This window comes from Syngnathus typhle, linkage group LG7, assembly GCF_033458585.1.
Source record: "Syngnathus typhle isolate RoL2023-S1 ecotype Sweden linkage group LG7, RoL_Styp_1.0, whole genome shotgun sequence".
Taxonomy (NCBI): domain Eukaryota; kingdom Metazoa; phylum Chordata; class Actinopteri; order Syngnathiformes; family Syngnathidae; genus Syngnathus; species Syngnathus typhle.
The window spans coordinates 17763359-17786776 of record NC_083744.1 but is presented as its reverse complement, the minus strand read 5'-3'; the positions used below and the strand labels follow the sequence as shown (position 1 = coordinate 17786776).

General features: G+C 47.1%; 3 protein-coding genes across 5 annotated transcripts; 2 read left to right on the top strand and 1 right to left on the bottom strand.

The window, feature by feature from the left end:
- Window positions 1–373: 373 nt before the first annotated feature.
- dennd4a (DENN/MADD domain containing 4A) lies at window positions 374–14038 on the top strand. Of its 2 annotated transcripts, XM_061282517.1 has the most exons (30): window positions 374–572; window positions 2780–3111; window positions 3323–3569; window positions 3647–3716; window positions 3796–3965; window positions 4607–4842; window positions 4918–4984; window positions 5061–5119; window positions 5184–5328; window positions 5425–5600; window positions 5874–5974; window positions 6128–6346; window positions 6444–6589; window positions 6778–6795; window positions 7510–7643; window positions 7706–7838; window positions 7932–8138; window positions 8219–8347; window positions 8412–8556; window positions 9317–9439; window positions 9650–9754; window positions 10057–10802; window positions 10881–11100; window positions 11183–11274; window positions 11356–11531; window positions 11609–11939; window positions 12062–12179; window positions 12396–12558; window positions 12628–12692; window positions 12773–14038. In XM_061282517.1, the coding sequence occupies exons 2-30, from the start codon at window positions 2801–2803 to the stop codon at window positions 12907–12909; spliced, it is 4989 nt and encodes a 1662-aa protein (XP_061138501.1). In that variant the 5' UTR covers window positions 374–572; window positions 2780–2800; the 3' UTR covers window positions 12910–14038. The 2 variants fall into 2 exon arrangements, with proteins under 2 accessions (XP_061138501.1, XP_061138502.1); XM_061282518.1 differs by lacking the exon at window positions 6778–6795.
- slc24a1 (solute carrier family 24 member 1) lies at window positions 13292–18897 on the bottom strand. 2 transcript variants are annotated; one of them, XM_061282522.1, is made up of 10 exons: window positions 18316–18897; window positions 16897–17985; window positions 16203–16271; window positions 15979–16087; window positions 15488–15568; window positions 15241–15380; window positions 14923–15162; window positions 14758–14847; window positions 14521–14687; window positions 13292–14453 (listed from the first exon to the last, which is right to left on the bottom strand). In XM_061282522.1, exons 2-10 carry the CDS (start codon window positions 17842–17844, stop codon window positions 14204–14206), a joined length of 2094 nt encoding a protein of 697 aa, XP_061138506.1. In that variant the 5' UTR covers window positions 17845–17985; window positions 18316–18897; the 3' UTR covers window positions 13292–14203. The 2 variants fall into 2 exon arrangements, with proteins under 2 accessions (XP_061138506.1, XP_061138507.1); XM_061282523.1 differs by having other exon boundaries at window positions 15298–15380.
- Window positions 18883–23416, top strand: ints14 (integrator complex subunit 14). Its single transcript, XM_061282525.1, has 11 exons — window positions 18883–19411; window positions 19485–19592; window positions 19671–19826; window positions 20289–20407; window positions 20478–20620; window positions 20697–20789; window positions 21025–21169; window positions 21314–21447; window positions 21708–21826; window positions 22643–22708; window positions 22781–23416. The coding sequence occupies exons 1-11, from the start codon at window positions 19190–19192 to the stop codon at window positions 23012–23014; spliced, it is 1539 nt and encodes a 512-aa protein (XP_061138509.1). The 5' UTR covers window positions 18883–19189; the 3' UTR covers window positions 23015–23416.
- Window positions 23417–23418: the final 2 nt, after the last annotated feature.

Genomic DNA, 23418 nt, shown 5'->3' with positions numbered 1-23418 from the left:
TGATAGTCTACTTGAAGTTTAAATGGTTTGAAAATAATAATCTTTTTCAATATTGGGATTTTATTGTGAAAAGTGTGGAGTTTTCGGAATGTGAGAATTATTGTAATTTGAAATATAGCTCTCAAAATGATCTGACTTAGTTTAACAGTTTAATATTAGAATGGGAGAGATGATGGGACATTTTTCTTGACTGCCAAAATTAGGTTTTGTGTGGAATGGTTTAAATCTGAAACGCGGAAATAACCTGTTTTAATGAATAAATAGTTTTTTCATTGTTGTATCAACATCCGCTGTTTCGTCACATTTGGTTTTGGTGGCCCAAAACGTCACGCGTGACGTCATCGACGTGTGTAATAAGTCACGTGTCCCGCTTAGCTCCGGATAAAGCGCCGCTCAGGAGGCAAGGCGTTCATCATCCTCATCATCAACCCGCTGTGAATTCATTTTCTCTCGTTTTGACTTCCATTTGGAGAACGCAAGAGCAAAATAAGGACGAGCCCCTCATTTGACATCGACGGACATCACGCTGAAAGATTTGATCGTCACCTTATAGCGCCCGCTCGTCTTAAGACGTGAGTACGGCACAAACAAAAAGACGTTATTTAAACCACACGAGTTTGTTTTGACGTCATGTTTGTGATATTTTCGTATTTCGCCGCTTTTCATCATCCTATGATTCTCTGACGCGCCGTGTTTGTGTAACGATGCTTCTTCTAAACGCTTCCGACGATTTTTTTTTAACGATGTGCGTACATCGGTGCGTTGTCGTGTTTTGGTCCTGATGCAAGAATTCAGTGGGGAGCTGCTGCCTAAAATGGACTCTTAGGTGTGGAAAGCAGCCCCGTTGTGTTGTGCTTGCCTCCGCTTCTCTACCTTTGATGTTTTAATCCAAATCATTTGATCTATTTCTTCTTTGAGTACTATTTTAAGACTGCATTGACGTGTGCGCAGGAAGCGTCAAACGACACGCAATGCAAATGGCTGATGATGACGATGATCACGCTTGTGTTGGTGGTTTTAAAACACATCAAGTCAAATGTGATGTCCCCCCCGCCTCCTCCTCCTTCTCTCCTCCTTTGCTCCCAACAGGCCCTTTGAATCCCAAGCAATACTCCCAACATCACAACAACACGAGGGTGCCGGGGAGTGAAAGGCTTTCACATCCTTACAATGAGGTCAAATAGAAATGATCGATACATTTGGAGTCCCCTTTTTTTGTCAACAAGGATTCCTGGTTGAGTTCCGAGAAGATCAATATGTATTGATGATGTGCTCGGCGGCTCGAGTTGAGTTCCCTTTGCGGCTAGAGTTGAACTTTTGGGATGTCTCAAGCGATGTTACAAACTCTGATGTTTGGGCATGACTCACCGTCAATAACGGATGAGATTAAGGAAGTTGACTTGTTTAAGGAAATCCATTGAGTTGTTTGCTGCGTGCACTTCAAGTGGACTCTTAAGTCATTATGGGTTGTGCTCCAACGCCATCTGCGCGAGTCGCGCTGTTGATTCGGAGAGGCATTACGATGCGGAAAGCTCCTCACCTCCTTTATTTCTGGCTACCTTCTTCACACGTGTCACCCTGCCAGCATCTGCTCATTGAAGATTTCTCGCCAGCTTCCATTTAATCCCGCCGTGTTAACATGTGGCAGTATCGTTGCTTCAGCGTTTCAATCTTGGCTGTGACTTTCCTTTTTGTCTTTGTTCCACATTCTGGAAATATTCATTCCATTGATTGACGACTACATTTTCCTTAGGTGCAAATGCTTGTCTTCATGTATTATTGGCTGTCCGGGAAAAATACTTCCCATATGGTTGAAAACAGTCACATGTTTCATTTCCTCAAACAAACACGAACCAAAAGAAAAAAGATTGGCAAGGCACTGGAATTCTTTCTTGCTAAGTCATGGTGGTTCCCACTGACATTCAACACTGTAGCAAACAACCGAGCCAAAATTCGACATTATGTCATAACTTTTTTTTTTTTTTAATCTGCCAGATGGTTGACATCCATTTGTGCTCATTTGTGTCAATTAGTACAACCTTTATTGAACGGAATCCATGTGAAATGTGCTAAGTAGAGCAACAGGTTATTGGATCTTTTCCACATCAAGTCAAGACCACCAAAGATACACAGTCATTTTCCGACGGCAAGCCGAGGCACAGCCACGCTTGATTAGCGTGAAAACACGCACAAAGGATGGCCTGAGCGCTTTGGCCGCCCGATATCGGTCCACTGGTGAGGGTGCCGAGCGTGCCGAGAGAAATAAAACAGGCACTTAGCGCTTCGGGCTGCCAGAGCTTCATGCTTCGTGATAACATCACAGGCTCTCTTTATTTGACACGGCACCAAATGTTCTCTCCTCAAAAGCTCCCCCGAAAAATATCGTGTACCTTCTTATCGCCCTGGAGTTATGTTGCGATGCCTGATGTCTGTTTTTGTATTCTGTACAAAAGCACATGTTTTGTATTACATAATCAAGAGCAAGGTCGCGCCGGTCTGAAGCTTTTGCCATATTTCCGGGTGAAATATATTGAGAGATTTTTTTGCCGACAAGAGTGAAAGTGTTTCCAGATGCTCTCGTTCTAGTCGTATTAATTTGCTCTATAGGTTCCGTCTGTTTTACATTTCTGCCGCAGCGCCCATGTTTAATGCATCCCTTGAACTTCTACGTTATGCGCAGCGACACACTGAAATGTAATTCGACTTTTCCCTTTTACGCCAGCCGAGTGATTCAAATTCATAGGGGCCCTCTTCCTTCCTTCTCTTCTCCGCATTCCAGGCCTCACTTCGGGAATGGGAAATGATGGAGGATAAAGCGCCCCGTGTCGCCGACTACTTTGTGGTTGCGGGCCTCACTGACCCGACCAAGCTTTTGGAGGAGGAGCTGCACTTTGACGATACCGCACCGAAATCCGTCAAGCCAGAAGCGCCCATCACGGACGTTGCCGTGGTGATCCGCTCCCTGGGCGAAGAGGTACCCCCCGGTTTCACCTGCGTGGAAAGCACCCCCTCGGGCCTGTCGGCCGAGCTCAACGGAGCCAGTCTCCGAGGGCCGCAGATTTTCCTGTGCTTCAAGCGAGGCCGAGATAAGCCTCCGCTGACAGATCTTGGGTAAGCAAGCGCTAATCCTCCGCTGCTGACCGTTTACCCACCGGCGTCACTAATCGCTTCAATGCCTCGGGTCACATTCATCTGCTCTTAAACACATATCAAATGCACTCCCTGGACAAATGCGTGGCGTCAAAAGGGCCGTTTGCGCCGTTGTGGGGGTGAACGCAGTCGAGCCTTTGACTGTGACACGTCTCCCGACATTTATTTTCAGGGTTTTGTATGAATGGAAAGAAAAGCTGAAACCTGGATGTCACATCGTTCAGACCACGCCCTCAGGCCGCCCCGCCAACATCAGCAGCTCGTCATCGCAACGCATTTACATCACCTACCGCCGCGCTCCCAAGAGCCAGCCGCACACCTCGCTGGCCGTCACGGATGTCTGCGTTATTGTGCCCGGCAAGGGGGAGACACCCCCTCACACTTTCTGCAAGGTGGACAAGAACCTCAACAGCAGCATGGTGAGGATAGAAGTCGTGGATATCGTTTAGGAAATCCGATACATCCTTGACAAGCGGTGTCTTTTGTTCTCTTCAAGTGGGGATCATCGGTCTACTTGTGTTACAAGAAGTCTCTGGCCAAAGCAAACATGATTGCCTGCAAAGCAGGTACGGTTCTCATTTGATGAAAATCTGCTGCCAAAGTTCAAACACACACGTCGGCAAGTTCCAATTGTTTTTGTTACAGGTCTGCTGTGCAGGTACCCCGAAGAGGACCATGAGCCCTTTCCGCTGCCTGAGTCCGTGCCTATGTTCTGTCTGCCGATGGGGGCAACCATCGAGTGCTGGCCCGCTCACACGAAACAAGCGCTTCCCGTCTTTTCCACATTCGTCCTGACGGGAGCGTCAGGAGAAAAGGTAAAGCACGTTTTCGACGTTTGAATCGCTTGTATGAGCGTTGAACGTACAGATTAGCATTAGCGGATAGCATTAGCTTCCGATAAGCAGTAAACGGACGGGGTGGGGTGAAATCTGGTCGGTGTTCAAAATTCCAGCGAGGCAAAAAATGTCCGCATTCTGCAATTCTTGATGCTGGGCGTGTTTTAAAGTCACACGAATGCTATTTGACAGCTGGGAACTGCTTTAAATGGCGAGAAACGGCACAATGTCTCTCATTCAACGTCGTAATATTCCCACAGAGGACTTTGTTGATGTCATGAATGCGGTACGGTTTCCAAGAACAACAGCGTTTACTGACAGTGTCTCGGCTCTGACTGGATTCCAAACGGTCCGAGGGCTTTGTTGGATATAAGAGAAGACAGTTCTGGCTTTGCGAGCGCTGAGGCATCAAATGAGATTTTGCAGCTCATGTTGTGAATAATGGATAGGTCATTGCTAAACGCCTCAACGCTCACTCCTCGTCCGGTGCCGTCTCCTCTGCACGTGCCCGGAATAATTTGTCTCGTTTATTTGTCGGGAAAAACAAAAGCACCCGCTCTCATCGCAGTTCAAGAGTTGAGCTCTTGACATACTTGCATTTGGTCGTGACTGCTTTGCAGGTGTACGGAGCAGCGATCCAGTTTTACGAGCCTTACCCGGAGGAGCTGTCCGAGCGTCAGCTGTCACAGCTCGGCCTGCTCAGCTCCGATTTGGGACCCGGCGGGACCAGGAGCGTTTACAGCAACAAGAGCATCTGTCTCCTCTCCCACTGGCCCTTCTTCCAGTCCTTCAGGAGCTTCCTCACGTTCCTCTATCGATACTCCATCTCGGGACCACACGCGCTGCCCATTGAGAAGTCAGCCGCGTTTTTGGACGGTTATTGCGCGAGGGATGTTTTTTTCTCGGTTCTGACCCGGGTTTGTCTTTCTAGGCACGTGGCTCACTTCATGCAAAATGTGCCATTCCCCTCCACGCAGAGGCCGCGCATCCTCGTGCAGGTACTTTTCAATGGTTCGATTGGAATTTTGAGATGATCTTCCAGTACGCTCACCGTTTTGCGCTCTTTTCGTAAAGCTCTCGCCACATGACAGCCTGATATTGAGCCAGCCCGTGTCCTCTCCGCTGCCTCTCAGGTGAGCCGAAAAAATGGCAAATGTAAAATAGCAGTATGTCTGATTTCATTGTTTTTCCTCAAAGCGGCGGAAGCCTCTCCACGTTACTCCTGAACCTGGGTCCGAAAAACGCCGCCACCTTGCTGGTGTTGGCCGTCACCGAGCACAAGATCTTGGTTCATTCCCTGCGGCCCGCCGTACTCACCAGCGTTACCGAGGCACTTGTGTCTGTAAGACTTTTCTTTCCTCCGGCCGCTTTGGAATAGAAATAAATAAATACATTTTCAAAAGTTCAGTGATGAAAATCCAAAATGTCTTCCTTTCAGATGATTTTCCCCTTCCATTGGCCGTGCCCCTACATCCCTCTGTGCCCGCTGGCCCTGGCAGGTGTCCTCAGCGCGCCGTGTCCTTTCATTGTGGGCGTGGATTCCCGATACTTTGACCTGTACGTGCCCCCGGCTGACATCAGCTGCGTGGATTTGGATACCAACACCGTTTCCCAGTGAGTGACTGACGTCACATTTCAGAATGACATTTTGAGTTTTTACGACCCAAGTTCCACCCTGAGGTTATCTGCGAAAGCCTCCCTTTTGTCATAGCTGGAATGTGAAACATCCCCCCATGCTAAATCAACTTTACGGACGGCTGATTTTCAAAGGTTGTTTCACGGCGCGATTAAATTGTCAGTCCTGATATGAGAGCGTCTGACTCCCTCTTTGCTTCTTTTGGCAACTGGTCCTCCTGGTGTAATGGAAACCTTGTTGTGCGCTTGCAGGAAAGAGGATAAGAAGGCTCTAACGTGGAAAATGTTGCCCGGGAGAGCCTGCAAGAATCTTCTGAATTCCCTCAATAAACTCCATCAGCAACTCACGGAGGGTGAGTCAAGGCATATCTGCTTTCATGAATAATTGAGTTGCTGAGTCAGCTTGTACAGTGACTTTTACAGGAAGACATCTAACGCCGCAATCCAAAACAAGATCATTTGAGAGGCTCCTTTGCGGATACTGACAAATTGTGGTGTGCTGTCAGGTGGTTACCTAAGCCGCGAAGACGTTCACATGGAGCACGCGGTGGCTGACGGCGAGCTCAACGGTGGCAAGAGTCTCCAAACTCTGGAACTGGAGATCCAGGAAGCCTTTCTGCGCTTCATGGCGGCCATCCTCCGAGGTTACCGTTCCTACTTGCAGCCCATCACGCAGGCCCCCTCGGAGAAGACCACCGACGTCAGCTCCCTTTTTGACATTCAAGGTTAGCTTCAAAATGTTCCCATTTGCATTTGTAGCTAAAGCTGATAGAATGATGATAGAAAGAATTACGTTTTCCGGTGTTCTGTTTTCACTTTTAGGCTTCTTGAAAAGCCGAGACCGCTCGCATCAGAGGTTCTACTCGCTCATGACCAAGACCCAAATGTTCAGCCGCTTCATTGAGGAATGCTCCTTTGTCAGTGACAAAGATGCGAGTCTGGCTTTCTTCGACGAGTGCGCTGATAAGGTGACGCTTCATCTTAGTAATCAATCTTTTTTACGGGAAGGAACAAATATATTATTAATTCTCCTGACGCACACCCATTTGCTGATTCCTTTGCTTGATGTTCTTATCCCCTAATCCGTATTTCTTGTTGTGTAACATCTTCCCCCCCCCCCCCCTGCTGCTTTGTCATTGTCGTCACTGGCTGCTAGCTCTCCACGGTTGCTAAGGTAAATGCAACACAAAGCTTTTTGTTGTTGTGGTCAGAACGAGTTAAAGCCATCCGCCTCCGCTAACAGGTTCATGCGTGGTCTCCTCAGTTGACCTTAAAGTGCCGGTGCCGTTTGATTGCGTTGGGAATGCGAGTGCGCATTAGCTGCTTGGTTGTCTCAGCAATCGGCGCCATTAGAGTCAAGCGGTTGAGATCAGATCATGATTGTCACTAAAATCCTTCATGAGATCCAACTTTCCCCCCCCAGCCCCCAGCCGTTTTGAAATGAGAAAGCAAAAACATCCTCTTTTCTTGAACTTAGGGGATGATTGCGCTCGCAATCTTTTGCAATCAGGAAGTCGCACGTGTGTCCTGCGTGGGCCGCTCCATGAATGGTCACTGCGGTTAGCAGCGAGAAGCGGAAGCATCGATTCATTCATCGTCTTGCCGAGCTTGACCACGCAGGCGCGGTTGAGAAAGACCTCTCGGGTGTTGAGCGGAAGGGCAGCGAGCGGAAGAAACAAAAAGAGCGGAATCGAAACAAGGCCGAAGAAAGTCGCCGTTCTGAATCATCCGCTCGGGCGAGTGGAAAAAAAAAAACGCGCCATCCCAAGAGCTATTCATCTGTCCTAATATTTTAATTTGGTGAAGTCCAAGTTAGCTGATAAAACAGACAAATAAAGCAAGTCGCTGCATTTCATCCAGTTTTTCAGCGGCTAAACTTTTTCTCCAGATCGACAGCGAGAAGCCAGACGACGCCAGACTCATCGAACTGGACGAATCCCATCGCAGTGAGCACACCGTTTACGTCAACCCGCCAGAGCTGCCTCTGCTGCCCGAGGGAGAAGAGCATCCTTTGTGCTATAGGTATTATTCAATGTGGTCAACAATGTGAGTGCTCAAGGTCACATGATGTGTCTTTTCTCCAGCTACGTGGGCTTTCCAGTGCTCAACTCCCAACTTCTCCAACCGCCGGAAGGAGCGAATCCTCCGTCGGCGGCCACGGCTTCACGCCACTGCAGCCCGTCAAGTCCGACAGCCATCTTTAGACGCTCCAAGCAGGTCCGTTTCCTTTCCAGCCTAACATGATGTCAGTGGCTGTGAATGAGCTAAAAGCAGGTCGGCCTCTTGAATGTATTTATTTTTCCATTTCAGGAGATGAAATCTGCTCAAAAGATGGCGCAAGCGTATTCGTCAATGCCGCAGAAGTGGTCCAAGTGTCTGCTGCGTCACTGCTACGGCCTGTGGTTCATTTGCTTGCCTGCCTTGGTCGAAACGTGTCCCTCTAAAGTGCGGGCGCTGCGCACCGCCTACGACGTGCTAAGGAGGATGCAAGAGAAGAAGCTCCAGGCTCCTGACGAGGTAGCAAACGCCCACACGACGACAGCGTGCGGCGTTTGAAAGGGGCTGCGTAGCATTTCTATTTTTTTTTGTCCTCCTAGGTGTGCTACCGTGTATTGCTGCAACTGTGTGGTCAGTACAGTCAACCGGTTCTGGCAGTCAAGGTGCTTTTTGAGATGAAGAAGGCTGGGATTCAACCCAACGCCATCACCTACGGCTACTACAATAAGGTGAGAGCTGGATGGACGGTTCGTCGCAAAGTTCGCCAAGGTGCTAACGACGTTGTCGGCGCAGGCGGTGTTGGAGAGCACGTGGCCGTCCACCACCAGAGGCGGCTTCTTTTTGTGGGGGAAGCTGAGAAATGTGGTCCTGGGCGTCGGCCAATTTAAGCAAGTTGGGAAGAAACAAGCAGAGTCACAAAGAGAAACTCATTTGTCAGGTAGGATACTTGGAGAATGTTTCTATTAATGCCCCTCTATTGCGGCTTCTCGGCCCCCTATTTTGAATTCTTTGTCCTCCAAACTTTATTTTGGGTGTCATTCCACTGTCAACAGCTAGATGGCAGCACGCCATTCAAGTGATGAACTTCCAAATGAAAAAGGATTCTTTCTCCATTTTGCAATGCAGCTAGCTCTCGGTTGCTCAATACCACCAATCAATGTATAAGGAGGACTCCCACTCTGTTGCAGGCAGATTTGATGAACGATCCACTGACGTATAAAATGTCTGGCTCCCCAAAGTTCGTAATGGAAAAAAAACAACAACTCGTTGATCATGTGGGAGCTTCTTCTCTTATAACTTTCTTTCGTTCAATACACGTTGTTCCCAAGCAACCAACAAGTCCGTGGGTCTCTCAATTCCCTCGACAGCTCAATGAGACAGGCATTTTTGCCTGAGAGCCAATAAAAACAACCCTGCCATCAATCTTTCTGCTTCGCGGTGGTACAAAGTGCTAGATCTTTTACACAATAACAATAACCACGACAGAGAGTTGATTTATTACAAGATTTCAATAAAAGGGTCAAAGGCATACTGTTAAATCTTCAATTCACATTGCTGACGTCACTTGAATGGAATCGAATTCATCTAAAACGAGATGTTGACATTTTGCAACAAGCTTAGCATTTGATTTCTTTGAGTTAACGAGCACCAAATGAGTCCCGGCTTTCCGTCTTATTTCCCCCCCCCCCCCCCCCCAGACGGGAGCGATCTGGACACTGTCAGTCACGGCAGTTTGGACAGCGCAAATGACTCTGCCGAGCGCAACTCCATCGATGCCGACTTCAGTAAGATGGACTCCAGCGATGATGGATTTAGCACAGGTAGGCGGACCCGGCTGACTGCACCGCTTTTCTTTCGAGACTGAGGCGGACGGACGGACGGGGCTGCTGTTCATTTTTAGAATAAGCTGCAAGATGAAATAAAAAGTCTCCATCTCTTGATACAAAACCACAAAGGACTTTATTACAAATTCACATCAATCACTCAGGAGGAGAATGTGCCCAAAATAAAGCCTATCAAATCCGTTTCAGGTGGCCAGTCAGACCAAGGTTACGATTCTTTATCCAAGGAGGAGATGTGCTGCAGAGAAGGTGAAAATATTCCACCGGTGGAGGACAAAGGATTGAAGCTGCACAGTGAGTTACAGATGAACTGGGGTTTTTATTTTATCTGATACATCTCACATGAATTTGACTGTCACATCTGAACGAATCATCAAATGATGGCACGCAAAACAAATGTTGCAGTCTGGGTGGGTGTGTTAGGATGATGGATGTTATGTAACCGGATCATTGTTTGTGATTGGATTTGTCTTGCATCATCGCTGCAAACAACATTAGGGGTCATCTCTGCTCCGGCTTTCACGAGAGCGGCCTCGTTATACTTACAATGAGATTATTTTTCACAATTATTCAGTCCGCGTGTGTTTCTGTTACAGACAATACGGACAGCCTGCTTTCCAGTCCGTCGTTAAGCGACAACACGACCCGAGCGGAGCGGCCAAAGTCCCTGGACTGGTCGGTCGGATCGGGAGCGCCGAAGCTCACCGTCCCTCATCTCAACTCCAATAAGCAGCACCACGCAGCTGCTGACAAACTCAGCGGGTTGGAGGAGGAGGCGGCAGAGTCTGAGGGTGAACAGAACCCGACCCGAAGAAGCGACCGTGGACCATCCGGTCGATCGGATATCGAGGCGGGGTTTGATCCCTTGACCCAGATGGCCACGGCGCAAGAGCGCGCTCAGGGCAACGTTAGCACGCCGACCGCCCGCCGCCAGCTAGCCGAGGAGATCGAAATGTACATGAACAATAACAGCAGTCCGCTGAGGAGCTGCCGCAGTCCCCAGGCGGATTCGCCCAACCAATCAAGCCCCTCCTCGCGGTCCACCCGAGCTCCCGCGCTGATCCGTTCCAACACCCTCCTGCCGCTACCCGTCAAATCCCGAGAGCGGCTCAGGACGTCGCCGTCGCTCCCTCTCGGCGTTTGTAGCAAAGGCAGGGAGAGGCCTTCATCCTTGGTCTTGCCCTCGTCCCCCACTCCCTCCGCCTCCTCCTTCTCCATGGACTCCCTCTTCACCCCCAGCCTGGACAGCTTCAAGAGCAGCGTCCTCTTAGCGGGCAAGGGCGTCGCCGAGAAGGCCAGCCGCCTCTACTCCCGCCTTTCTTCTCAAACGTCATTAACGCAGGTCAGCTCAGCTCTGCTCAGCGGCGGCAAAATGCTCCTCACGATGATGATCACCCTGACCGCATTTCATCTCCGGCAGGATTCAAACTGCGATCGTATGAGCGTGTCCTCGTTGGCCTCGGGGGATGCCGACTGCACCTCGTTCGTTGATAACGACACCTTTCTCGACCAAGCGGACAGCTTGGTGTCGCCGCAGCACGCCGGTGCGGCCCGGCTCAGGAGGAGCCCCGGAGCGGGCCACAGCCACACGAGCAGCCTCGGCTCCCCCGACAGGGTCTTCCGACACAACTCATTCTCTGGTTTGTCCCCCCCCCCCCCACCCTTCAATGTCAAAACCTCTGACGAACAAGATCTCCAGCAACTTGTGTATGTTACTTCCAGGCGGTTTGACAGTTCCTTCGAGAAGTCTTCACACTCCAGATTCCTCACCCGACATAAACCACTTTCGTCCTTCTCCCACTTATACCATTGAGGTGAGTTCATTGGTGGACCTAGCCAAGTCCAAGTGGTCTCACGCCCGGCCCGGTCCTTCTTTTTTTTCCCCCATGATGCAGGTGATTATGTCCAGCTGCTCGCTTTGCAAGACTTGCGACTCTCTGGTGTACGACGAGGAGATCATGGCCGGCTGGACGGCCAACGACTCCAACCTCAACAGCACGTGTCCCTTCTGTGGCTCGGCCTTCCTGCCTTTCCTCAATGTGGAAGTCAAAGATCTGAGGCCCTCCTGCAGGCAAGTTGTTGTATTCAAACGCACACTTCCTTCCTCCCTGTGACCTCTTTAATCTGAGCCACCATGTCTCCTCTCAGATCTCCCCAGGAGTCTGTTCCTGTTGCCAAGGAGGACACGTCAGTGTCACTCAGCCCTGAAGCCAAAACGTCAGAGGCGGTCTCCTCTTCCCCAAGGAATGCTGGGACGTCCGAACCCGTGACTGTGCCCTATCTGAGCCCACTTGTTCTTTGGAAGGAACTGGAGAGCCTCCTTGTGAACGAAGGAGAGCAGGCCATCTACTCCCCGGGGGTTGTGGACCAACACCCCATTGTCTTCTGGAACCTTGTGTGGTTCTTTAGGAGGCTGGAGCTGCCTAGTAATCTGCCAGCTCTTATCCTGGCCTCCCAACACTGTCGCCATGGTGATCAGGTCAATAAATGTTTTATTTTTATTTAATTATTTAGTTGATATAATCATTCATATTAGGACTGGGCCAATTTATTGATTTATTTGTTATGGACTAACGTGGAATCTCGATTGCTGTTCTGCAGACGCTTTGCGGCGTTTCCTCCGAGGACAGCAAGCAGGTGCTGGTGAGGATCATGTGGGACAACCTCAAGTTGCACCAAGACAAAGTCCACCCTTGTTACATCCTTTGGAACACACATTGTAAGTTCCAAAGATATTGATTGTCATCTACTGCCTTTCAAGAACATTTAATTATCCCGTCATCATCATGCATTCAAGTAATGGCACAGTTGCGCGTAATTGAATTTCCGACCCGCCTGTCCTTTATCAGCGCTTTACTCCGAGTCGGCCAATTTGCAGTTACGGAGACGAATTGGCCTTTTGATTAGCATGAATTGAATTTCCACTGGGTCGCAGGCGCCAATTCTCTGGTTCGCTCGGGCCTGTGCGAGGAAGGCCAGCTCTTCACAGTGGAGCTCCTTCAGAATTTGGTGAGGAGCATCAAGAAGAGTGACATCTATCAGCCCATGAGCCAAATCCTCCAGCTGCTGGGGCCCGAGTTGGGTTTTAAAAGACAGAGGTGAGGAGGTGGACCTTTACTTTGGAATTCAGCGACCAACGTTGACTTTTGTGCACGTGTCCCATTTAGGAGCTTGTACAGAGATTTATTATTCCTCACTCTGGTGTCGTTGGGAAAGAACAACATCAATATCAGTAAGTTAAACAATTAGACATTTGTTTTTGTTCTTGCTCCAAACCCCCAAAAACTCTGAAATCATCTCGTTCCCCTTCAGATGCATTTGACCGGGAGTACAAGCTGGCCTACGACCGCCTCACCCCCAGTCAGGTCAAACTGACCCACAACTGTGATCGCCCCCCCGGAGCCGGGGTCATGGAGTGCAGGAAGACTTTCGGGGAGCCCAGTCTGTGAACCAGATGTCATACATGCACATACACTCACACAGGTTGGACTTTGGACTCAGGACCAGCCCACCTGAGCTCTTCTTAAGCACAAAGGGAACTCTTCAATGCAAAGCAACTGCCATGATGACATCTCTGCACTGTTCAGCGCTGGGACGTGCGGAGCAGTGAGTCTTGAGGAAATGCTTTTGAATTTTCACTACTAGCTACAACTGTTATTATTTTTGTATGTCAAAGGTCATGGATTCTCACTTTGCGGTCCTGGCGACCCTTGTTGAGATTATCGTTAAGCGTAGAGAACAAACTCCTTTTTTTTTTTTAAGCACTTTGACAAGATGAGCTCCGCATTTGTCCACAGCCAAAGATTTGATAAGTTTGACGGGGCCACGTAACACATTGTAATGTTTTTATGTCAAACATATAAAATACAGCTTGACCAAAAGCTAAATACATTCCTTTTCATCCTCACCGTGTACACACTTTAATACCTGATGACACTAAACTATGTGGTGAGATGTTTAAAAAAAAAAAAAAAGTAAATTATTAGAAGGGAGCACTAACTTCATTTATATGCGCAATGATTTTTTTTTTTTCTACAATGTACCAAAAAACCCAAAGGGAAATTCTAACATGATTTATATGGTTTTTAAAGCAATACTTTTTTTAAAGTGAAATTTCTTGATAGTTGTATGGGACCACTAAGGATACATTCCCTCTGTACAGTACAATCAAAGTATGTGATCGCCGGAAAAAATGAATGACTGTTGGATTAATCTCAATTTTGCTTTTGTCAATATTGTCACAGGACTTGTAGAGAATTTGATGTGTTTTGTAGATTTCATTTCGTAACAGAAATGAACCGCTTCAAGGTTTAAGCTCGTAAAGAGAGAAGAAAAAAAAAAAAAGCTGTGCCCTATCCTGACGTCACCATGTCCCTTCCGAAGCTGACAAAGCAACCTGTTACAAAGCTTGGAAGAAAAAGGAAAAGAAAAAACTCCCTCATTGATGTCTACATCTTGTGTCAAGGTTTGTTCTTCACCATTTGTAAGGTGGACACTAATTTATATGAAACTAGCTTCAAAAGAAGTGGATCTGTTCTTTGCGCTCATTTGGTAATAAAAACACTTTTTGGATGATCACATTCTTGCTGACATTGCTGATTTGAATCCATCTGAAACAACAGAGTTCCTTCACATCATGCTACTGAAATGCTTTCATGGACCATACTGAAGATGTGAGCTCCGATCCTGAATAGTCCAAATGTACAATCCATCAAAACAAGCAAACTATAAGCGTTGGGAGCTTCAGATAGACACTGGACAGATGATGATGCGGTCTTCCAGCATGACGCTAAGCACCAAGAAAATGAAGTAGAGCAGGAACATGGTGGAACCCAGAGCCTTGTTCATTTTCCACTTGCACGACGCAATGGAGATGATAACAAAGAGCAGCATGAGGAAGAGCAGCACGATGGCGCAGAAGAGCCCGTTGCTGCTGACGGCCACGGGAACAAAACCGTGGATGAACGAGTAAATCAGCCATGGCAACGGCAGACTGGCCACACACAAGAAAAAAAATAATTAACACAGTCAAATAAAGAGCCTAGAAGGTTTGAACTCACCCCACGGTGATGTCAAAGATATTGCTGCCCACAGAGCTGGACACGGCCATGTCGCCGAGTCCTTTACGGGCGACGATCACGCTGGTGATGAGGTCGGGGATGGATGTCCCGGCAGCCAGAATAGTCAGGCCCATAATCTCCTCGGAGATCCCGATGGTTTCACCCACCTGTACAGATCAACCAGAGCCATATCAAACAAAAAAAAACAGTCATTTGTAAGATCCCATCGAAGCTGACCTGATGTGCCCACCACACCATGAGGTACGAGAAGATGGCTATCCACAGAATAGAGCCCAGGAAGGTGACCGCGAAAAATTTCCTGGAATTCTGCCGGAAAAAGAAGAGCCGCACTTTGTTTCGCTTTTTTTTTTTCTTCTTCTACGATTCCAGAATTTGGATGACCTGTTTGCGGACGTCAGGGATGGTGAGCCACAGAGGGAAGACGATAGGCAGCAGGAAAAGGTAAGTGACTTGTTTCCTTGGCGTGTCGGGCCATTCTAAAGACAGAGGCTTCTCCTCTTCCTCCTCGTCATCTTCACTGGAGTCATCGTCGCTGTCATCTTCCTGGCTCTCCTCTTCATCACTCTCCTCCTCGCCGCTGCTTGACTCGTCTGACTGGTCTTCCTGCGCCGGCTGGTCCTCCTGCAGTGTTGTGAGCAAACGTATAGTGGGCACAAGTAGCAAGTACGGAGCGCGCTGCAAGCTGCTTCTTGGCCTTACATAGAAAGGTATCAAAGATTGACTTCTGGGCTTTTTGACATGCTTGGTGGAGTGTACCTTCTCATCTTTGGGTGGCTCCTTCTTTGCGCTTTCGCACGCAGGCGCAGCATCTTTGGCCTGCTCCTGCTCACCGTCTCCGTCTAACAAAGAAATGTTGCAGTTTCTTTAAATGGCAAGGTTGAATTAACGGTAAGCAGACTAGCAATATTAATTCTATTGTAATACGAACAACTCATTTGTGTTTTACCTCCACTCTTGTCTGCAATTTCACCTTCGGCCTTTCGCCTCACGACATTAGTAAGACTCTCTGCCTTGTCCTTGAATTTGCCTGCAAGCACAAAGAAACATCTGCACGTGGTGACTCAGTCAATTAATTAATTCCGGAGGGATGGAAGGGCAGTTCAACATTTTACCTGCAACATGACACCAAAATGTACATGATGCAATAAGTTGTATTAATAAATTGACATTAGAAAACACTGCCTAGCATGGGCCGGCAGATTTACAAGAGGGGGGCCTGCGCCGCTATGAGAGTGGACAGAGCCAGCTTCAATCATGGCCAATTACAGCGGCTTTTTTCCCCATTCCCTTTAAATGTAGATCTGCACCATGTGATTCCAATAATATCCAAAATAGATATACCGTACTTGTGTGTATTCCTGCATCATTTTTTTTTTTGACTTGATTTCGTTTGACTTTTCTCTATTTGACAGATAATACATGACGATGACAGCTCACCTTCTCCGAGTGGGTCTAAGGTGTGGATCATGAGTTGGAAAATGGTGTTCCTCATGGTGCTGTTGTGCAAAGATGCCGAACTTCCACCGCGTTGAAGAGATGGCTTCAACTCGGGGACAATACAAATGACGGCAAGATGAAATGCAGAGGTTGGTTGTTGCCACGGCGGTACAATGCAAATGAACAGGATTCAAAGTGGGCAAAAATGCGCCTTTCATTTTTACCTTTAACCGATTCCAGTAGTCTGGAGGAGGAGGCGGCGTTTTAACCTGACTCTCCCCATTGGCCTTGGTCTGTGCATAACAAATATTTGATTCACCTCATGCTTTTCTATTGAATTTTTTTTGTTTTGCACATGGAGACATACTGAGAGAATTTTGAAAAGATGACGAACGTGAGAAAAGCATTTCCAAGCAGATTGAATTTGCATCTCCATTTTGTCTCGTAAGCTTTTTGACAAGTTGACGCCACTCTCGGCGCTGAGGGATTAAGTTCGCTTTGAGAGTGTCATTCGACTCTTTTTGGCACGTTCATAAACGCGTTGGGATGGTTAAGTGTGATCCTTTTAAGGAATAAAAGTCGATGATGACAAAATTGCGACTCGCTGGTCGGATTAGCCGTCGAGGGGATGGACAAAAGTATTGGGACGGTATACTGACAGAAAGTAAAAATACAATTTTGGATTATGTAGGGTTATATTAGTTTTTAATTTTCTTTGTTTTTATTTTTTGGGCTTTTTATTTTTTAGTTAATTTTATTTTTCCCAAAACTGCTTCAGTTTGGTTTGATTTTTTTTTAGTATTTTTAATACTAGTTTTTTTTGACGAATGAAAAACAAAAGTCACAAAGTAGATTAAGGCCATGTGGCCAAGTCCAGATCAAAAAATGAAAAGTGCTATGTAAATCAAAACTTCTTACCACTTCTTGCTCTTCATCAGTAATAATTCGGACAATGCCCTTGTGTTTGTAAAGCTGCGTCTTGAACACGTGTTCTATTTGGGCGTTGAACTTCATGAAGACGACATAGAAGGTATAGCTGGCCACCAGCGTCATACTCTCCCACCACATGATGACATTGTCCAGGAAGAAGATGATGAGCAAGATGAGGTCCACAATGTAGAAGGACACATCTCTGAAGAGAGGCCACCAGGTGAGGTGAAGCACCTCCCGGGAAAACAAAGCGCACATGCCGATCACAAAGAGGATGTTGAAAACCGCCGAGCCCACGATGGTGCCGATACCGACGTTGCTGTGGGCTATGAAGACCCCGATCAAGGAGGTGAAAAGCTCAGGGGCCGATCCTCCAGCCGCCATGAAGGTAGCTCCCGCCACGTCGTCGGATATTTCTAATTTGTCTATGATGACCCCCAACGCGGGGACGAAAAACTCGTCACACACAATAGCAAGTGACACGAACATGTACATCATGCCGGAGATGTGCAACATCACCCAGCCTCGTCTACGTTCCTCCACGGAAAAGATATCTTCGGGGTACTCTCCCTTCATGTGAGGACTTTCACCAGGAGAAGATGGAGTTGGGGCCTCCTCCTTTGGATCAGGCGGGACATATATGCAACGCACAATCGTCCGGTTGGTGGTCGCCGGCGGTGGAGTTCTCCCAGCCACGGTTGAGTCGGAGCGGGTCGTCCACGCCGTTTGGTTTCTCGGCTTCTCCCGACCGTCGCCCGTGACCTCCTCGACCCATCCGCCTGAGCCTTCCATGAAGGCGTCTCCCATTTGAGGCGAAGGCAACGCTTCATGGCGTCCGGCGCTGACGGCCAGCTGGTACACCACGCAGATGAAGACGCCGGCCAGGAGGAAGATGATGCGCCTCAGCCGCAGTCGCTTCCTTCTCAGACAAAACATATTAGCAGATTGGGTGACCTATGATGGACTCTGATGCATGAGGGGCAGGCCAGCTCTCCAGTTCTCTCCCCAAATGATTGGGGCTGACAGGATCCCACACTGCCTTGGCGTGTTTCATTTCATATCATTGGACCACCTAAACTGAAAAAAAAAAAAAAGAGTATTATGATTATTATTGGGTAGTTGGAAAACAGTTTTAATTAAATAAATAATTTACTATGCAATGCCATTTTTTTTTTTTTTATAAAGAGGCATACTATGATTATTTTTTACAGAAAATAAATCCTTCTATCATGGTCATATTTTGCAAAAAAAAAAGCCTTACGATGCATAATCATTAAAAAAAAAAAAAAAAAGCCGTACTTACATGTTCATGATCTAGGGTTAGGGCCAAGGGCCAATCTATTAGGTCTATTGTCTATCTATTTATTAGGTTTTACAAATCTGACGACAATTTTAATTCAAACTTACCAAAATCCTGTCAGGTAAGAGAATGCAGAAATGTCTGACAATCAGTCTGAAGCTGAGCGGCACACACAGGGGAAGGAGCCAACAGTTTATTTAGGGCGCGTCTTCACAATGGATCAGCATAATGGCTAATACCTGCAGGCTTTAAGAGGATTAACTATCCAGTATTGTCTCACTCTCACTTCATCACAACCCAGCCTCAGTGCAATATCCACATTTCCTAAATCTTAACCCTAACCAACAGAGCCAAACTGTGGATGAGCAAAAGCAGCGTCATAATTTTGAAAAGATGGATGAAAGGAACTGTGCAAAAAATCCACTCCCGATGAAATTAAATAGTTATAATTACAATCTTCATAATGTGATTGTGATTTCATGTGCTATTTTATTTTCATACGTAAATGATAAAGGAAATATTTCGTATCATTTTATTATTGTGGTGATTATCAATATTATGCTTACTGTGTCTGAGGAACAAAAGCGTGTTTTTAAATGAGAAACATTTAAATGAGTGTACAAGTAGGAAAAGAAATGATAGCGGAACCATGTAATCTTGATTTGTTCCTCACGGACGAAAGGTGGACTGCACATGTCAACACAAAAGGCGCTCGATGGTTCCAAGGGGGGCGAGCTTAGCCTTAGCATCGAAACATCCATCATCCCTCAAAACCATTCGTTCGGTTGAGTCTATGCACGATTCGATTAATGGTTTACTTACAACAACTCGCAACCTATTTAAGAACTACTACATTGCGAAATTAGCTTAAAAAAACATGAACGCTCCCGTTAGCACTGCATTCTTCCTAGATCAATGCTAGCTAACTCCTCGTTTCTCCCCCCTATGCCTCTCGAGTCCTGACCACTATTGCAGTAAATCATGCCTACCGTGGTGTTAATGGACGCGTCCCTGTCCATGACAAGGCCGGTGTCGCTGGACAGCAGCGAAGAGTTCCAGAGGAAGAACTTAGCCGTCCACGGCCTCAATATGTTATTCGAGCACATGGCCTCCAACTACCGCTTGGAGTTCACCGCACTCGTGGCTTTCTCGTCCCTCTGGGAACTGAAGGTGCCGTTCACAAGGGATTATAACGCTTTACAGGTACACGCTGAGCGTCTTCCGTCCGAGACGGGGGGGGTCTTCTGTGTAAACCTTAGTCAACCTTCCTGCGCAGGACGCCCTGAGCAACCTCGAAGACTATGACAAGACGTGCGTGGAATCAGCTCTGAATGGGGTCAGCAACGTGGTGCAGCAAGAGTGGGGGAGTGCTTGTCCCTGTCAGGTATTCTCATAAAGTAGAGCACCTGAAAAATGGACGCATTGTCATTTCTGTTTTTGTTGTTCCGATTGTCTCCACGAGGTGGTGCTAGTGACCGACGGATCTCTCGGGATCGGAAAAGGCTCCCTGCGTCACTCCCTGCAATCTCTGAGGCACCGCGGGGACGACAAGAAGTTCCCTCTGCCCTTCCCGTTCCCCACTAAAATGTTCATCATGTGTGTTGCAAACACAGAGGAGGTACGCAAATTGTTTTCTTTTCACAACCCCAAAAAACGAGGGAGGTGTGACGTCCACAGTTTGAACATTTGACTTCAATTTCAGTGAACAGCAGGGGGCGGTGCCGCATGAAATGTTTGCCTCCTTGAATAGCTGAAACCTAGTGGATAAATTATCCTTCTTATTTCACAAGCGCAATATAAATCAGAATACAAAGTTTACGCAAGTGGGGACACAGAAAAGGAAAGTATTTGACTTCACTGACTTTTACTCAGCTTGGGAGCTTAAGATCAGGGGATGCTTTGAGAATAATTGTCCATTTCTGTCTATGTGAAGCCCTTTGAGACTGCTTGTGATTTAGGGCTATACAAATCGACTTGACTTGACTTGACTTGACCTTTACCGTCAATTTCAACTAGAAGCAGCAAACAGCTTGAAGACCATGAAAGAAGGCTTCACACTGCATCTGTTTTTGTATTCCAGTTACAAATGACGGGTGCTTTGGACAAATGGGAGGAGCTTCTTTGTCTCAGTGGAGGAGACGGACAGGTCTTCACCGTGGAGGGTCCACTTTGCATGCAGGGCGTTCAGGCAATGTTTGGGTACGTCTGTTTTTGTACAGCAATGTAATATGTTCACAAAATATAGACTTTTTTTTGTGTGTGTTTCCAGGAGATTAATTGACAGGGCCTACTCTCCCTTCCACGCTGTCTTGCATTGCGGAAACTTGTCCGCAGACGTTCAGGTGTTCCCTCGACCCGAGCCTGTCGTGGTGGATGAGGAGGTGGAACCTTTAGCCCGAGCTGTCAACCCAAGTGCGTTTACAGCCATGAAGCTGAATACAGATTGAAATCCAAGTTTGACAACTTTAGGGTTTTTTACTTGTTGTAGATCTGGAAATCGTGGGCTTCATTGAAATCGCCGACATCTCCAGTCCTCCTGTCACATCAAGACACTTGGTTCTGCCAATTGCTGTCAATAAAGGCAAGTGTCTCGCTGCCGTTTGACCAGAATAGACTTTCCAAATGACCTTCTTGGTGCCTTTTTGTTTTCGGCCGTTTCCTTCGCCTCATTATGTTTAGCCATCGTTGAACTATTCCAGCGTATTACTCTTATCGATCCGTGCACGGGAATGGCAAACAATCCTTTTACGACGAAGCGCGGTAAAGAATAAACAAAGGGCTTCCTGACGTAACGATGAATTCTGACTTTGTCTCAGATGTTGACGACGTCGGCACAGGCGGCGCAGACGAGCCGGAGGAGGAAGTGTCTGCGAGTCAAATGGCAGGGAAAAGTCCCAATTTCTGCGTGCTTCTACACGGCAGCCTAAAAGTGGAGGGCATGGTGGCACTTGTCCAATTGGGGTGAGACCGCTATTGACAACCGAATGTTCAGAGTTGGGAGTAGTGACACATTAGGGTCGGGATTGTTTTTCTTTTTTTTCCAGTGACACACGGCTTTTAATTTCTGAGCAGCTTCACCGTCCGTCTTTGCCGTGTTTGTCATAGGCCCGAGTGGTTCGGCATGCTGTATTCGCAAGCAGACAGCAAGAAGAAATCCAACCTGATGATGTCACTCTTTGAACCCGGCACTGAGCCTCTGCCTTGGCTGGGAAAGATCTCCCATTTGGGGCCAATCTCAGGTAACGCCCTCACACCAATGTTGGCCGTTTTCTTTTCCCCAGTCCATCTCACCTCACACTCGCTCTCTCCTCTTGAAACTTTATACACGCTCACTTGCGACACACTTACCCTCCAAACACATTTTCGTTTCAAAGACAAAGGACTTCCTGTGTGTGAACATCATCAGGAAGTTAATCATTACAGGCTATCAGCGTCAAATGATGGCCACTATGTATATAGTCGGTGTACTGCAGAACAACTTTTCCTTCCTGCCTTTCAGAGGCGGCGGAAAATCCCTACGGAGAGGACGACAGCAAAAGTCCTTTCCCCGTGCAGCCGCCCGTCAAACGAAGCTACGCGCAGAATGTCACCGTGTGGATTAAAGCCAGTGGACTCCAGGTGAAGTCCTCCAGGCTCATTCAAAGCGTCCCTACGGCGGCGGGAATTAAAAATATTTTTCCCAAAAGGGCGCAAAAAGATGTCAGGTGAAAGGGCAGAACTGAAATGTTACATTTGAAAATGGTATGGTCGTTAGGACATCGCAAGACTGACATTTTGATGGCGTAATGAGTTGACATTTTGAGTGCGGAATTTCTGAGGAGGACAGAACGAGCTTGCAAGGTATGCTACAATCTTGTCAGAAAACATACCGTATTTTCCGGCCTATAAGGCGCACCGGACTATAAGGCGCACCTTCAATGAATGGCCCATTTTAAAACTTTATCCTTATATAAGGCGCACCGGACTATAAGGCGCACCATTAATGCATCATGTCAGATTTTTAATCCAAATCAAATCATTCTCCATTTTATCTTTTTTATTTCAACTTCAGACGGAACAAATGACTTTATAATCATAAAATAATGATCCATAGTCTTTTTGAGTCATGATTCATAGTCTTCAGCGGGCCACTTATGATTGATTTCATGACACAATACTTCGGGCCAGTTTGAATTTAGGAATTTGGTCCATATATAAGGCGCACCGGACTATAAGGCGCACTGTTGGTTTTAGAGAAAATTTTAGGTTTTTAGGTGCGCCTTATAGGGCGGAAAATACGGTACTCCCTTTTTTTTTTTTTTTTTTTTTTAAATCTAAACCAAATCGTATGTGTTTGGATATGCAAACAGAAAATCAGAAGTACTACGAAAGCACCAATTTTGTGTTTATTGCCTTGACTGAGATTCTAAGGCCTTCATTTAACGTTCATTTCAGACTGATGTGCAAAAGATTCTGAGGAACGCAAGAAAGTTGCCAGATAAAACGCTGACCTTCTACAAGGTAAAATTGCACCGGTTACATTGTTTTGACTTTTTGTGGTTAACTTGAATCCACTTCCTGGAATCCTCCCAGGAGCTGAACCGCCTTCGTAAAGCCGCTTTGGCGTTCGGATTCTGGGACCTCCTCAAGGGAGTGGCCGAGCTACTGGAGCGGGAGTGCACGCTGCTGCCCGACTCGGCCCACCCCGATGCCGCTTTCCAACTTTCCCACGCGGCCCAGCAACTCAAACTGGCCAGCACCGGGGATTCCCAGTACGCTGCTTTTGAGCACAACATTGTTCCCATGCACACTGACTTCTCAAGCTGACTTTATGGGGAAAATGAAATACGGACAACGGCGCCGACCAATAGAAATTTCCAAAACCTTGTAACGGACAAGGGAGCCTCTAAGAACAATGGTCGCAAACTTTGCTCTTTTGGAAAACTTTTTTTTTAAACTTACGGTTAGTAAAGTCTTTATCAAATCATTGTTTAATATTCCCTGTGGATAGAAAATACCCAAAAGTCAAACATCTGGCTTAGCAACTGGGGGGGAGGGTCCAAGCATTTTTCGAAAGGGGAGGGGGGTGCTCTGCCACTGAATTAAATTGCAGATTTTATGATCTTGGCATTTTTTTAACTCATTCAAATTCATCTGGGATGTTACCAATTTTAATTGTAAATACTTTCAAACATTTTACAGGGACTTCAAAATAAACAAAACAAGGAGGC

Bases quoted from the DNA above. Each gene is read 5' to 3' on its own strand.
- slc24a1 (XM_061282522.1), bottom strand. From the start codon at position 17,844: ATGTTTTGTCTGAGAAGGAAGCGACTGCGGCTGAGGCGCATCATCTTC. The intron at 16,272-16,896 runs GTAAGAAGTTTT...TGTTATGCACAG, and splicing joins CTGATGAAGAGCAAGAAGTG to ACCAAGGCCAATGGGGAGAG. The intron at 14,454-14,520 runs GTGAGTTCAAAC...GTGTGTGGCCAG, and splicing joins ATCTTTGACATCACCGTGGG to TCTGCCGTTGCCATGGCTGA.
- dennd4a (XM_061282517.1), top strand. From the start codon at position 2,801: ATGATGGAGGATAAAGCGCCCCGTGTCGCCGACTACTTTGTGGTTGCG. The intron at 3,966-4,606 runs GTAAAGCACGTT...ACTGCTTTGCAG, and splicing joins CGGGAGCGTCAGGAGAAAAG to GTGTACGGAGCAGCGATCCA. The intron at 4,985-5,060 runs GTACTTTTCAAT...CTTTTCGTAAAG, and splicing joins GGCCGCGCATCCTCGTGCAG to CTCTCGCCACATGACAGCCT.
- ints14 (XM_061282525.1), top strand. From the start codon at position 19,190: ATGCCTACCGTGGTGTTAATGGACGCGTCCCTGTCCATGACAAGGCCG. The intron at 19,412-19,484 runs GTACACGCTGAG...CTTCCTGCGCAG, and splicing joins GGGATTATAACGCTTTACAG to GACGCCCTGAGCAACCTCGA. The intron at 19,593-19,670 runs GTATTCTCATAA...TGTCTCCACGAG, and splicing joins GGAGTGCTTGTCCCTGTCAG to GTGGTGCTAGTGACCGACGG.